At 40.0% G+C, this 16,306-nt stretch overlaps 1 protein-coding gene across 1 annotated transcript in view; it reads left to right on the top strand.

Moving 5' to 3' along the window:
- Window positions 1-2,117: 2,117 nt before the first annotated feature.
- Window positions 2,118-16,306, top strand: part of ROBO2 (roundabout guidance receptor 2) — a gene marked incomplete at its 3' end in the record, with an annotated part of 582,226 nt that continues 568,037 nt past the window's right edge. The window contains exon 1 of the mRNA XM_082624487.1: window positions 2,118-2,749. Coding sequence (XP_082480613.1) covers window positions 2,689-2,749 — 61 coding nt within the window. The 5' untranslated portion in view covers window positions 2,118-2,688. The remainder of the gene's footprint in view (window positions 2,750-16,306) is intronic.

The following is a 16,306-nucleotide window of genomic DNA, read 5'->3' as shown; positions in this document are numbered from 1 at the left end:
AAAAAAAAATAGCATGTGAACTTGTCTCCTCCTCCCCTCCCCACTTCTTTTCTTAGAGTGGTAAAAGAATAATACATTTAGAAATCATTACTGTGAGAATTCAAGTGATTTAACTTCAACACACTAATGCACTTTTTTAAAACAACTAAATAATGTATATAAAAATTGTGCTGAAATTACTCTTAATGCTTCACAAGAAGAGTGGCTTGTTTTATTCTTCTGCAAGACTATTTCATTACCATAATTTTCAAGCATGCAGAGGTGCCATAAAAACTCTCCTAATTACTTGAGTGTCACTGACCATTTTTTTTTGAAACCCACAATATCACATCCCTAATAAGCAAGGGAGCGCTAAATTGAGTGGCAACACCAAAATGTACCACCAGACAAAGACTCTTCAAACTGCTTCACAAGGCCACGAACAGAAAGAATCTTTTCTAATATTTTCCAGTAGGGGGAACTAAAGACTCACCATCCAGCTTTTAGTTCGGCTCCGGAACCTGCGTGAGTTCTTATAACCCGCCTTGTAATTATCCGAACTAGCATCAAACAACTACCAGCGAGCCTGTGATCACACGTAGGCCGGGCTCCACCGGCCACACCGGTGGCACCCCAGACACTAGCATCCCTTTGATCTAATGTGGCCTGCATTAATCTTCCTGGTCCTGAATGGCATTCACTTGGTGGGTTCTGCCTTAATTTTCAGGATTTTGTCATCTTTGGGCTGCAATTCAGCTGTTTTTGAGCTTCGTTAGCTCAGTTGGGTTTTCGGGTTTTCCGAATTTCCTTTCAGAGGTGCTAGTCTCTGGAGGGTAATAACTTCGGGTACCGCCCCCCCCCCCGCCCGCACCCAAGCTCCCTGATCTCCTTTCTCCATCCTAAGCGTTTTCTCAACTCCTTGGCATCCCTCAGCCCCGCGTCAAATTCATCTTTGAGGAGGTCATAAGGCAACTGAGTAACAGAAGAGGGGATGCCACCCCTTCCCCTGCCCCCCAACCCGGGATTCCTCAGGGGGCCATAGATCTTGGCTAAAACAAGCCAGTGGAGACTACAGATTTCTGTACATCTCCCTCCCCCCTTTTCTGTGCCTTTTTAACGACGGAGAAAGCACCCCGAAACAACCTCTCCGCTCCAAGAGGTGGTTATATTGTTTCCTTTCCTTTTCTCCCTCCCGCTCAGCTTCTCATTTTGCTAAAAGGTGAAGAGTGAATGTTTGCGTGATTTTAACGGGTAATGAGGCTGCACCCGGGGTCCTGGACGGATGAGCTTTTTTCCAGAAAGCGTGTGCATCTCCGGCAGACGGAGGGATGAATAATTAGGAAGGGCTTCCATGAAATCGCTCACCAAGAAAATTACCTGCCCATTAAACGGGACGCGGCGAAGGGCAGGAGGCTAGAGCCCACCTATCCCCCTCCCGAGGCGGGAAGCAGGGGGGGACGACGAGGCGCAGAGAAGGGGAAGGAGTTGACCGGTAGCCTCGGCTCCGAATTTGTTCATTTCTGTCCCACTAGGACTCTAGGCTTTCCAGCTCCTCCTCCCCGCACTGCCCAGCGGGCCGGCGCCCCCTGTGCGGGCGGGTGGCGGAGCGTGGAAGTGGGGGCTCCGTGCACCCCCTCATCACCCCCCGCACCCCCTCCCCGGGGCAGACTCCAAGCAGCTTTCATTCCTCCCCTCCCCTCCCGCCTCCTCGCCTTCCCTCTAAGTCCTTCCACCCGCGGCAGCTTCAGGAGGAGGCGGACGCTCTGCTGCGGGGCCGCGGGAGCAGCGGCGGCGGCGGCCGTACCAGGTGGACTGGCGGCTAGACCCGGGCGGGCGGCTGCACCGCGCGCTCCCCTGCTCTCCCGCTCCTGGGCCCCTGGGCTCACCCGCCCCGCTCCGCACCCGCCCGCCGCCTGCCGCCGCCCGGGTTCACAGCCGCTCGGAGGCGGCACCGCGGGGGGGGGGGGTGGCAGCAGCCTCAGCCCTGCCCCTCTATCCCTCCCGCCTTCCCTCCCTCCCTCCCTCCCTGCAGCCCCACCACGTAGGAGTTCGGATTCTCCACCCGCCTCATCCCTATTTCCCTTTGCCTCTCTTTCGGAACGAGAGAGGTGGAGGGAGGCAACGGGGTTGCAAAGGAGAGGGCCGCCAAATCGGCCCGCCTGCAAAGTGTTGCTTTGACACATCCTTATTATGGAAGTTTAGTGAAAAAACTCTGGACGTGGAGCTGCTACCCAGACGGAGACCGGGGGAAAGGAAACCAGTGGGCAGGCCAATGTTTTTTTTCGGCAGCGCGCTGGCAAGTTTGTGGAACACTTTCTAGGAATTAGGTCTTTTTCCTCTCCCGTCATCTTCTTGACTTCTGAAGAACGAACTTGGCTTTGGATTGCCATGGAGCCTGAGGAGAGGGGGTTAGACACACTTGAATAATCCCTCCGGCTGGGCTGAATTCGTGGGAATTTAGGAAGCCACAGTGAGGAAATACAGCAGCCTTGGGAGTGCTCCCTGTTAATTTGGATGGATCTACATGTGCCCCATTCAAGACCTCTCCACTAACCCCTTCTGATCTTGCCATTTGCTCTTCTTGACTTTAATTAGCAGCTAGAAAAGTCTAAACTTTGGACCTACCTCTTTTTTTGATACTTATTTTTGTACTTTTTGCTCTCTGGGATTGGTTTCTTAAACAATCTGGATCCTTTTTAATATGTCAAAATGAGTCGGCTGATGTTTACACAACTACTGCTCTGTGGATTTTTATATGTTCGGGTTGATGGTAAGTTAAAATGTTTCTATCCTGTCCCTCCCCCCCCAAAAAAAAACCCCAACATTTCTTTCTGAGTTGGATGTGGGCTATAAATAAAATGACATTATATCTTTCGGTCCCTTTGGGCCAGGCATGGGGACTTTGGGGGAAGCAGAGGTTTTAAGTCTTTTGTTTCTAAACTGCTGCAAATGGAACGTGTTAGGAGTCACCTATTGTTGTAATTTACTTAATTAATTGAGGAGTTGGGTAATAAATGATGGGCTCTCAGTTTTGTTAGAAAAGGAAATATGAAAGTAAATCTCTTGAACGAGTCTAATACTCTTGTGCTTGTTCTCCATTTGGGGTTTGTTCTTGTATCTGAACTTTGGCTTAGAAATTCAAGTGAAGTAAGTAATAGACACCCCAGTGAAGGTGCAGTAGGTTAGGAATTTGAGCCAGGGATCTCAGGGATCAATGTGTATCACCTGCGTGCTGGTAAGTGCTCTCCTAGCGTGATATCAGAATGAAGCTTTAGATCATAGGGAGAAAACTGTCAAAAGTAAGACAGGGCGAGGCTCCAGGAAGGGGGAAGCAGAAGCTGTGGGCTGGCTGTGGGTACGGAACACTCAGCTCAGTCCCTATTGGCAAACACAATGGGGATCTGAAACAGGTGCTGTAGGTGTTTCCCTCTAGGTTGAGTCAGTCTGTCAAGCAGGCAGCATTCTGCCTCTGATTCTCCTGTCTTTTGTTCAGATTTGGTTTCCTGGGGTATTTTCATAGGATGTCAGTTTCCTGTGGGAGGATTGCAAAATCCTTTTTTGTAGCTCTTTTGAATGATGAGTGGAAGTAATCGTTAACATGCTGTTTTGTTTGTTTGTTCTAAAGAAGAAAATCAAAAGAACATTTGGTATTAACCTAGCGACTTTAATTTTCACTTCAATGGAAATAATTAGTATAAAGAGAAGATTAGAGCATGATATTTTTGCCTGCATGTGTGGATTGTAGTACTTTAGATTTTTAATTACTGTACTTATAAATAATCTGAGGTGTATTGGTCCAGATACTTGAGCCATTATAGTAGCTTGTTGCTACATAAACTTTCCTCCAGTATTTACATTGTGGACGAAGTCATTATTTGGGACACTGCCTATTTTCGCCCGCCTGTAGGAGCTAACTTTGTTCCTGGCAGCTGCTGTTGCACAGAGCCCCATGTATCAGACTCAAAAAGGAAGCCCTTCTATAAACATGAGGCAATACGGATGAGTTTACCTTCAGTCAAGTGGCTGTTTTCAACCCTGGACTACATAAGTACCCGTGCCCCCCAGCGATAGTAGGCGAGGCGTTCATGTGGGCACACTGCTTTTTTCTTTTTTCCCTTCTAAGTAGTAGATGTATAGGAGTAAATCACTGTGAATTCTACTGTGGCAATATCTCTAATCATATCTAATCATTCACCAGACATTTTCTTCCTCAATACATTTACCTTTGTAATACATTTAGATTACCATCACAAAAAGGTTTTGTCCCAAGTGTTTTGATTATCACAATAAGACTTTGATATAACTTTTTGGATATGTCCTCACAAGCCATGAATTTATATACTGCAATGCCAGAAATGCATTATAAACTATATATTAGATTACAGAACTATCACCAAGTTTTTGTTTTTTTGTGTTTTTTTTCAGTCGTTGTGTAGCTAGCTGGAATACAATTAAATTGCTCAGTGGAAGTGACAGAGGGAATCAGAAGAGCTTGGTGTTACAGAATGTAATTAATGTACCAGGGTGTTTGGAGATATATGAAACAAATGCAATTAACCACCTTGCTGGAACAGCAGTAGCAAGACATCATTTCCCCCCTGCCCTCCCTCCTTCGTATCCTAGCTCACTCCCTTCTTTCCCGCTCTCCCCTCACCTTACCCTTCCTGTCCCACAGATACACCTAGGACCTTTATTCTGTTTTAACATTATAGGATAAGGGGGTAGTTTGTGTCTGGGCCATAACTGTGCAGCAACATTCATAGTAATGTAGTGAAAAATGCCCAAGATTGAGGAGTTGAAAAGGTAGTATTAAATTCTTGTGTGTGTGAAACTAGTTTTTGTATTTAGCATCTACTATGTCCAAAGCAATGGAAATGGTGGACACTTACTGAATTAGTATGTAAGTCATACGTTTGACATTGGATTGCCTTTGGTTTACCCCCTAATGATGACAGCCCCTCCATGGGAATTGTTAAAAATTTGGGATGTAGACAACACTGCCCTCTAGGCTATTTCAACACACTGGGATTGTGTGTTTGCATATATAATGAGGGGGTTGTTTGTAGGATCTCTAAGCCGCCTTAGTTTTCCAGGGTTCTATGATTTCTAGTTACTTATCCTTCTTAGAAGTGTGTGCTTATTCTCCCCATGAATTTCAAATTTAGAGAAGCTTGTACCATTTCAAAGATATACTGACTCTCCTTGTGCTAGACACAGAAATTAATTTTATTCAGTGACAAATGATCCATAGATTTGCATTGAAATTTGCTTGGTGGGTTATTTATATGTGCATTTTTATAGTATATGAAAAATGTTAGAGTTTTGCATCCTCATGGAAGTTATGTGCCATTATTATTTATGATTTTTCTGTATCTTGTGTCTGTAGGCATCTGTAGAGAATAAATATTTAGTTGAAAACTACAGGCAAACTTTTCTATTTGGGATGTAAATAAAGATTATCTCATTCGATACAGATTAATTAACCAAATGCAGATTTTTCCTTACTATTATGTATGAGAATATGTGTTGAATTTAGCCTTTGTTCTCCAGATTTTCTTTATTTTTAAATAAGAATATGGTTTTGTAATCATTTACAGGGAAATAATATGAACTGTCACAAGACTGTTGGATTACATCTATATTTCATACATTGTGACAGTTCGATAATTTTACAATACTGGTGAAAAGATGTTTTGCCTCTCACTGTTGTGGCCTCTCCCATTGCGGAGCACAGGCTCCGGACATGCAGGCTTAGAGGCCATGGCTCACGGGCCCAGCTGCTCCACGGCATGTGGGATCTTCCCGGACCGGGGCACGAACCCGTGTCCCCTGTATCGGCAGGCGGACTCTCAGCCACTGCACCACCAGGGAAGCCCGAAAAGATGTTTTTAAGATGAAAATATTTCTTGTCTTTAATCCTTAACGGTTGTAAAATGAAAATGGCACTTGTGATATTTGGAGAGATAAAGATGATACATATGCATGGTGCAGATATATAATCTCATATAGGTTTATAGGTTTTGCTAAAGTGCTTCTTTCAGTAATGGACTCATTATTGTAGCCATATGTAGTCCATTTCAGAACTTAAATTGCATATAAGTAACCTGAAATTTCTTCTTGCAACTATACACTAATATCACGTTTGAAATGGCTTTGTTTGAATAACCTTTGATTCTAGGCAACATTTGGACCATAAACCAAAAGGATTTCTTAATACATAGAGAAAAGAGTATCTTAAAGAAAAAAAGGTCATGATTATACCAAAAAAAAAAAAAAAAATTCTAGTCATTGCATCCTTGAGCAACCTGTATAAAATAGCATCTTTGCTAATAAAAATATGGATACATAAGCACATTGCCTACATTTGGATACATATATAGTAATGAAGGAAACTTATGTATGTAGGATGTGTGTGTCCAGTAATATCTGCTTCAGTAGTTCCTGCAGTCCATAGGAGTTATTTATTTATTTACTTCCTATGTGCAGTTTGTTTTTTGAAGAGTTAGAAAAAACAGATTTTCCTTTTTTTTTTTTTTTTTTTTTTTTTTTTGCGGTACGCGGGCCTCTCACTGTTATGGCCTCTCCCGTTGCGGAGCACAGGCTCCGGACATGCAGCCTCAGCGGCCATGGCTCACGGGCCCAGCCGCTCTGCGCCATGTGGGGTCTTCCCGGACCAGGGCACGAACCCGATGTCCCCTGCATCGGCAGGCGGACTCTCAACCACTACGCCACCAGGGAAGCCCAGGCTTTCCTTTTACTTATTTCTACTCCTAGTTCTCCTCTTCTCCTTCTCCTACTTCTCCTGTACCCCCCCTTCCTCTTCCGCCTTCATTTCTTCCTTCCCCTCCTTCTTCTCCTTCTTTTTTGGACCCAGTGGAAGGAATTAAAGAAATATTTGAAGAATGAAGAAAATAGGTGAGAGGTTTCTTGGATAACAATTTAGAAAATCTGCATTTAAAGGAGATATGCTAATAATATTTTAACTTTGGATATACCCAATTGGGGTCTTGACTCATCATTTTTCTTTTACAATCCTGTAGAGCTTGATGCAAACTTATATAGTTCTTTTTCCAGTTTAGGCAGACAGAAGTCTACAGATCTGAGTTCTAGCAGAAAGTTATAGGGTGCTATATTAGTGATTTATTTTCAAAGAGAAGTATTGTTATGTTTCTTATAGTGTTTCCAGGTATAGACCTGTCAACCTAAATCAATACATTGATGTTGTTAATGATTTTCTTCTTTTTTAAATTATTGAATAAAGCATGAATGAATGATGACATAAAGTCTTTTAAGGGGAAATTCCATAAACTCTGGCAATGTTTCAGCATAGCAAAAATCTAATATAGCATCTAAAGTGTAGCATATTCACCCAAAAAACCTGTCTCTAACAAAACAACATTGGAGTAATCTAGGCCTCAGTCCTTAGTGTTTTTTCCTCCATTTGCACCTAATCCTTAATAGCTTTCATCTGGTCACATGGGTTTTACATACTTCTTTATGCTGATGCTTCTCAAATTGCCCTAATCACTTGTGGAAGAATGTAAATTCCATGAGATTACAACTTGGCTCTTCTATATACCATTGTATCTGCAGTGCCCGTACATTACTTGACATATCCAGCTGACTACATGACATCTTTGCTTGATATCTAATAAGAATATATCAGACTTGGATAGTAACTAGATTTGTTGTGATGATCATTTCCCAATGTATACAAATAGCAAATCATTGTGTTGTACACCTGAAACTACTATAATGTATGTCAATTATACCTCAATAAAATAATTTTAAAAATGAATATATCAAACTCAAGCCAGGGATAGAATTTGCTTCTCTTTCCAGTCATCTCCAGCTCAGTAGATGGCATCAGTATTCACAGTTTTTCATGACCCGAAACTAGGAATCATTTTTGACTTGTTCTCACAGCCCCTATCTGACTTGTTAGTAAATCCTTTGAAATATACCCTGATACCTAAAATTTTATGCATGTGTTTGTGAATTTTTCCCCAAAATTTTAATATAAGCATTTTCAAACATGCAACATAGCTGATTTTTACAGTGAACACTCATATTCCCACGTAGATTCTACCATTAATTTACTATACTCGATGACCACATATCTATCCGTTTACCCATTCCCCTAGGCATCCATTAATTCATCTTATTGTATTGATGCATTTTTAAATAGATTCCAAATGTTTCTTACTAATTCAACCACTACCATCCTGGTCAAAACATGGACTATTGGAATAATCTGATCAATGATCATCCTGCTTCCATTCCTGCTCTTCCTATCCCCACACCTTACCTCCATCCAGTTAATTCTCCACCCAGTAGCCACAGGGACCTTTCAAAAGCATGTAAATAAGATAATGGCAGCTCCTTGCTCAGAAGCCTCTAATGGCTTCCACTGATAACTCTTCGAAATAGTTTACAAGACTCTTCAAATTCAGGTCCCTCACTGCCTCTCTGATCTCATCTGTTCACACTCCCTACTGGAACCTAGGTTTAGACCTTTCTTTTTGATGTTTTGTTCCTGACTCAGGGCTTTTGCATTTGTTCTTTCTTTCATCTGAAATGTGCTTCCCCTGATTATTGCATGGGTGAGTTTTTTCAATTGGTTTAATGAGTCCCTATCCAATATCATCTCTTCAGATATATGGACCACCTAATGTAAAAATGCTTCCCTTAAAACACTATTGGACTACCCCCCTTACCTATCTTAATTTTTTTCTGAGCTCTTATCACCTTCTTAAAGTTTATGTGGGTGTGTGCACGTGTCCACACGCACATGCACGTGTTTGTATAAACAGCCTTGAAGGGACTCACATTGTACCCTACTTGTGAGCTAAGAAGTTAGACTGCTACAACTTCATGAATGCTGGCAAAGGACATGAAACTCCTGGGTCCCAGATGGTAGATTTCATTAGTCATGTCACAGCAAGCAGCATGACTTCATGTTTGTATAGATTTACCTTTCCCCTGAAGACCCTTAGGGGCAATGCAGTGGGGCCCAGGTAGATGATGCACACATAATGGGTTAGCCTCACAGCTGATGAGCCCTGAGCTTGGGAACCAGGATATTTTATAGTGGGCGATAAGGAAATCTGCCTAACCTTTGGCCTGGAGGGAAACATTGTCTTGACTATATTAGACAGTAAGCAAATCTGCCTTCTGTTCTGAAGGGAGACCATCTAGAGTTTAGAAGACTGTTTGCTGTATGCATATGTTAGTATGATTATTGTCTGCCTCTTCCACTGAGCTCCTAGGGCATGGACTTTCTTTGTCTATTTTGTTTACCTGTGTTCCTCCAATGCCTAGAGCACAGGATAACACATAGTAAAATCAAGTATTTGTTGAATAAATGAAAATGTGCTTATGGAGTGCTTTTGAGATGTTTATTTTCATGCCCTAGCCCAACATGTGAAACTTTTACCATTTGAACTAGGTTTATTTATTTATTTGGGGGTGTGTATTTGTACGTGTCTCTCATTCTCTCTCTCTCTTTTTAGAGAGAGAGAGTTATCAAACATGCATATTTTGACATAAATGACATCATGATTTCTGATGATTTAGTATTCCACCTTTCACCTGGCAGGAGATATAGAATTGACTATTTGCTTTGATATGTCTCTTTTCTAACCAAGAGTATTTTCAACAATGGTGTGACTTACATGGTCACTCCCAATCCCCATACTAACACTGTTGGATGTTTTAGCACACTGTTGAGTGGTGTATATATTTTGACAAGACACTCCTTCAAATGATTCTAATGTGCCTTAATAGGACCACATACACTCTTATCTGACTAAGGAATTTTGACTTATACAATGATATCTATTCCAAAAAGTGAGAAGGTCCTTCAATAGCTCAGTTGGTAGAGCGGAGGACTGTAGGTACAAAAAGTGAGACTTTTCTTCACCTTTAGGGCAACTTTTCATTTAAGCAACAGATAAAAATGATTACTTTAGTTCAGGCATAGAATTAAAAAGAATACTTTTAAAATTGGTCTCCAATTATATAGCTCACTAATAATTGAAAAAGAAGAGGAAGATTAAAATACCTGCAGCAACTGGAATTACCCTACCCTATCTACTGTTGTAATCATCATGTCTAGGACCCTGTTTACCATCATTGATACTAAACTGAGATATACCCAGGAATTTGGCAGGTAGACCCTCTTTGTAGACCTACTTTTGATTTTAAGAAAATAACTCAAAGGAGTCTTACTAGAAAATTTATTCTTTAAAACTGAGATAAAGCAAACATAGACATTCTCTAAATTTTGCTACTTAAATATTTTCCCCCAACAACTTCACTGAAATGATTGAAATATAATTCACATTATATTTCACAAACAAGTTACTCATGTAAAGTGTACAATTCAGTGGTTTTTAGTGTATTCAGAGAATTGTGCAACCATAACTACAATCCAATTTTAGAACGTTTTTTCATCCAAAAAAAGAAGCCAAGTATCCTGCTCCTTATCTGCCATCCCTTCCCCAGCCCTAGGAAGCCACTAGTCAACTTTCTGTCTCTGTAGGTTTTTCTATTTTGGACATTTCATGTAAATAGAATATTACAATATATGCTCTTTTGTGACTGGCTTCTTTCCCTTCATCTAATGTTTTCAAGGGTCATCCATGTTGTAGTGTATATCACTACTTCATTCTTTGTTATTGCTGAATGGTATTCCACATCGTTTATTCTTTGAATTATCAGTTCATGGACATTTAGGTTGTTTCCACTTTGGGGCTATTATAAAGATCGTTGCTATGAACATTTGTGTATTAATCTTTGTGTGCACATATGTTTTCATTTCTTTTGGGTGTATAACTGGAGTGGACTTGCTGGGTCATATGGTAATTCTGTGTTTAACCTTTTGAGGAACTGCAAGACTGTTTTCCAAAGCAACTATATCATTTTACATTCCCACGGGCAATGTATGAGGTAAATATATTCTTTTAATTCACCATGGAAAGAAAATGTTGAACAGCCTTTACAAGTTGGATATATGTTTGTAGTGAGACAGTTTTATATGATAATAATATGCTTTAAGTTTCCAGTAGTCCTAATTTCTAATCCCTTCAGTGATTGTCTTCTCAATCTTCTTCAGTTGCCCTGTAAAGTTTTACAAATGAAATTAACCCAAATTGAAATTGTCACTTTTAGCAGAGACTTCAACAATACTAAATGTAAATCACAGAATGATAACATCTCAGAGTTAGAAGAAGTTTTTGCAGTTTTGTGGTACAATTCTCTCGTTGGTTGGACAGATGGAGAATGAAGCTCAGAGGTTTTTTTAAAATTAATTTTTATTGGAGTATAGTTGCTTTACAATGTGTTAGTTTCTACTGTACAGCAAAGTGAATCAGCTATATGTATACATATATCCCCTCTTTTTTGGATTTCCTTCCCATTTAGGTCACCACAAAGCATTAGTAGAGTTCCCTGAGCTATACAGTATGTTCTCATTAGTTATCTATTTTATACATAGTATCAATAGTGTATATATGTCAATCCCACCCTCCCCTTCCCCCTTGGTGACCATATATTTGTTCTCTACGTCTGTGTCTCTATTTCTGCTTTGCAAATAAGATCATCTATACCATTTTTCTAGATTCCACATATTTGCATTAACATACAATATTTGTTTTCTTTTTTTTGACTTACTTCACCCTGTATGACAGTCTCTAGGTCCATCCACATCTCTAAAAATGACACAATTTGATTCCTTTTTTATGGCTGAGTAATATTCCATTGTATATATGTACCACATCTTCTTTATCCATTCCTCTGTTGATGGACATTTAGGTTGCTTCCATGTCCTGGTTATTGTAAATAGTGCTGCAGTGAATATTGGGGTGCATGTGTGAAGCTCAGAGTTTTTATGTGCCTTGTCATATAGCCTATTGCTGCTTAGTAGTCGAGCTGAAACTAGAGTCCAGGGATGTTTTTTATCTCTATACCACGCTTCTCTCAAAAGACTATTTCCAGCTTCTCAACCCTGGAACTCCTTAACAAGAGTTCCAGGCTCTTGTAACTAACTGAAAATGGCCAGCTGTTTTCCAAATATGTCGACAAGGGAATTAGCTTGAGATGCCTTGAGGTTATTCATCTGATTCAACACATGCTTATTGAGCACCTATTTATAAACAAAGCACCTTGCTGAGGGCTCCGTGAGGGACATAATGAAGTTAAATAGTTCCCACCTTCAAGGAGGTGATTCTTTAGTAGAGAAGATAACAAATATTCAAGTCACTAAAATAAAAGTAGTTATCTGGTAAATGCGGGGGGCGGTATGTGGGGTTGAAGGAACACAGAACATAGTCTGGGAACTCAACACCAAATGGGTCACTTAATGTGGGCCTTAGAGGAAGAGTGAATTTTTTTTTTTTTTTTGCGGTATGCGGGCCTCTCACTGTTGTGGCCTCTCCCGTTGCAGAGCATAGGCTCCGGACGCGCAGGCTCAGCGGCCATGGCTCACGGGCCTAGCCACTCCGCGGCATGTGGGATCTTCCCGGACCGGGGCACGAACCCGTGTCCCCTCCATCGGCAGGCGGACTCTCAACCACTGCGCCACCAGGGAAGCCCAAGGGTGAACTTTTAATAGACAGAAAGATTAGAAATTGCATTCCAGCAAAAGGAATAACAGGAGGAATGGCATGGAGATGACAAAGGTGTGCTAGGGGAAAGGCAAGGAGTCTAGTTTAATTGTAACATAGTTGTACGGAGGGGCAATGTGAGATGATTACTGAAAGGCAGTCAACAAACACTACTGACTGAGTAAGAGCAAATAATTTAACCATTCTGAGTGTCCTTATCTTTAAAATTGGCATGGTAATAGTGTCTTCTCAAATAGCTGATATGAGGAATAGATTAATATATATTCATCACACACACACACATATATATACCTATGTATGTATATGTGTGTATGTGGAACATATGTGTGCATATATATTGATATGTTATCATATATGGAATTAGATGTGTGTATATGTAATATATATCTCTATGTTACATATATATGTTATATATGTAGAAATTATATTAAAATGCTTTGAACAGCGCCTGGTACTTAATAAACTCCAATTAAGTGTATTTATTATTATTTTTTTATTAGTAGTAGTATTTTTATTCTATTGGTATCCCTTTCCTAGTATGGAGTAGAAGTAAGTTTAAGAGGACTTTGTCTATCAGGCTAATCATGAACTACATTTGAGATGCGTTTCACGAAGATTTTCATATAACCTTTCAAGCATGAGTCTTCAGGTGACTAAATAAGAACTTTTGTTGCCTCTTAAGGGGACTCATCTGTGTCCACACCTATGCAACTGTGACAAACGTGCTATGACATGTATGTTTCCATTGCATCACGTGCTGATTACAGAGCAAATGGGATTCCCAAGTGAGTGATATTATGAATGAAAGGAATAAACAAGAGAGGCATACTACAAATAGAAATTCGTTAACAAACAGAACATGCTAGTAAAACCCTGCGTTTTGGTTCACATTGACTGATTTACATTTTTTACTTGGTGCTTTTGATATAAAGTATCATGAAGATAAATCTTTTAAGAGACAAAGCTTACTGAATTCCAAGTAAACACTTCTAGTACAGAAAATTTTTAAAAATTAACATTGTCTCCACTCAACATTTTTTTCCTACATAGCCCACTTATCTTTCTTACATCTAGTATAGACATCATTGATTCTAATACTTTTTATAATTATACATTAACCAGATTTGCATATTGAGTGGTTGTGTATATCAAGTGTAACCTGACTAAAGCAAAATCATTGCTACTGTGGAAGGGATACACCATGGGTGTCCAGAAGCTGTGGACTCCTCTTTAAGCTTTATCACTAATTAATTGTATGACTTTAGAATCTTATAAAAAAATAGATATTTGACCATGTACTCTTCAATGTCTCAGCCTTAAATTCTCTTACTGTAAGTCATTTAGTTAAATGTCCTATCATTTGCATTATGTTTGAGTACAATTAAAGGGGAAAATTTATCCTGGAAAAAAATTATCCCAAACCATAAATACCCATCTTTGAAAATAATCACGAATTATTGTTCAGTCTGCATGGGGGCTATATTTTGATGTGGGCTTAATGATTTGAATATAGATGACAGTCAAAATCCACTAGCCTTATGATGCACATCCACTTTCATTCATTAATGACCAATGGTACTTATTGTTTCTTTATGAATAAATGGGATTCAAAAATTTAATACTAAAAAAAATAGTCTTAAGCCAATGTACTCACTAGTTTATGGCCACTGTGACTAGAACTGTATGTGACATGGCAGTTTTAGCTCAGGAGAGGGGTTAACAGCCACTTTTTTTTTTTTTTTTTTTTTTTTTTGCGGTACGCGGGCCTCTCACTGCTATGACCTCTCCCGTTGCGGAGCACAGGCTCCTCCGGACGTGCAGGCTCAGTGGCCATGGCTCACGGGCCCAGCCGCTCCGCGGCATGTGGGGTCTTCCCGGACCGGGGCACGAACCCGCGTCCCCTGCATCAGCAGGCAGACTCTCAACCACTGCGCCACCAGGGAAGCCCAACAGCCACTTTTTAATTTCTGTTGTAAGGATTGATGTGGGATCTGTTCCCCTAGTTTTTGGTCCCAAGCCTTTTTGGAAATGAACTGGAGAACATGGAATATAACTCAACTCTTTCATTACACTGCTTTTCAAGCTTAAGCAAAGAACAAGGAAACCATTTGGAATTTAAAGGATTTGTCCAAAACCTGTACAACAGTTATAACCAATTAAAATGTTCATAAGTATGAACAAAAAAGGGAGAACTTTTGACCTTCAAAAAAGTTAAGTCAAGAGGTTTTTTTTATAAAGAAAAGGTCATAAATTTTATAAATCAATGTTATAGCCATACTTTAAAGTTTAACAATATATACTTACAAATACTAGCAAATGCTCGAATACAGTACACTAATTTGTTAAGGTACATCTGATAATTATAAAACGTAGTTTTCAGGGTTACAGTAAATTAAGGGAAATTCAGGATGAACCTAGCAATAGGAATTCTAAGTTGTGTTTTGTATCTTTATTTTAAAGTGAACTTTAATGTGTTGGCAAATAATAGTGTAGTTATTGAAAACTGAGTTAATTGTTGATCTATTAAAACTAAAGCAGGCATTTCAGTTTCCCCACCTTAAATATGCAACTGCTTGTTCATTCTAGAACACCTTTGCATGTCAACAACTACAAGATGCCTTCACCCAAATGCAAATTATGCGAACCCCTCCCTAACTGCATCTGCATCATTGATTAGAGGAGATACTGAGTAAGAAGAATGTTACCTTTCAAAAAGAAAGTGCCTAGTAACTTAACATTCCTCAGCATTTTTTCATTCAAAATGGGCTGTGAGGATACTTTTCTTCGAAACAGTGATAATTTCAAGAGTTAAAAACTAACAGTGAAAAGGTATTTCCATGGCACCTGAGCCCTGTACTCACAAATCTTCAAGCTGTCATTCAACTGAGGTTTGCAGCCTCCTTTTCTTCTCACAAATGCTGTTGAAAAACTTCAGCAGAAAAGAAAGTGCTAACAGAGTTGGTTGGGGAGTTCCTCACTGGCTATCCTGAAAACATGTAGGTGATTTTGCAGCTAAGTACGTTTTTAAGTGTTTCACTTCGCCTTTGTGATTTGAAAGCCTGGATAATGCGAACTTGTAATACAAAATGAAAGAATAAAGAATGGGAAAAATAATGTACAGCATGTGGGTACAGATTTTGGGCAGAGATACCTCTTATCCCCCCCCCCCTGCCCCATACACACATGACTGTAAGATATGAATAAACTTCTGAGTTGTTTGATACCTGCCCTCTACTCACAATCCATCAGACAACTTTTATTTTATGAAGAACATTTCCCGGGCTATGAATTATTATTGTACTTTTCTGTTAAACTGTAACACCTGTGATGTTCGCCAGTTGGATCTTATGAAACTCCCCAGGTTTTTGAGCTGCTCAGTAAAAGCGTCTCATCATGTTAAATTTAAATTCCAAGTTCGTTTAACTTTTCTTTTCAGAAAGTGGTTTTTATCTTTCTAAGCATCAACCAAGCATGGCATGCAAATAAGACAACTAGGCAATTGCTTTTATAGTCTATCTTTCTCAGGGTGCAATTCAAAGCTTTCTGAACTTGGGGTGTTATAGGAGTTTATGTGTGATCTTTGCATTTGAAATAGTCCAGGAAGTGCAAGGATATACCTGGGAGAGGCAGTTTCTATGAACAATGAGGAGTGAGGGGGTGTTGGAAAGTGAAAAGCTGAACATTTGAACGAAATGAATTGG

This window comes from Mesoplodon mirus (assembly GCF_964341445.2).
Source record: "Mesoplodon mirus genome assembly, chromosome: 6".
In the NCBI taxonomy this organism is placed as follows: domain Eukaryota; kingdom Metazoa; phylum Chordata; class Mammalia; order Artiodactyla; family Ziphiidae; genus Mesoplodon; species Mesoplodon mirus.
Note: the sequence above shows the minus strand (reverse complement) of the source record. Positions and strands in the feature narration are given on the sequence as shown.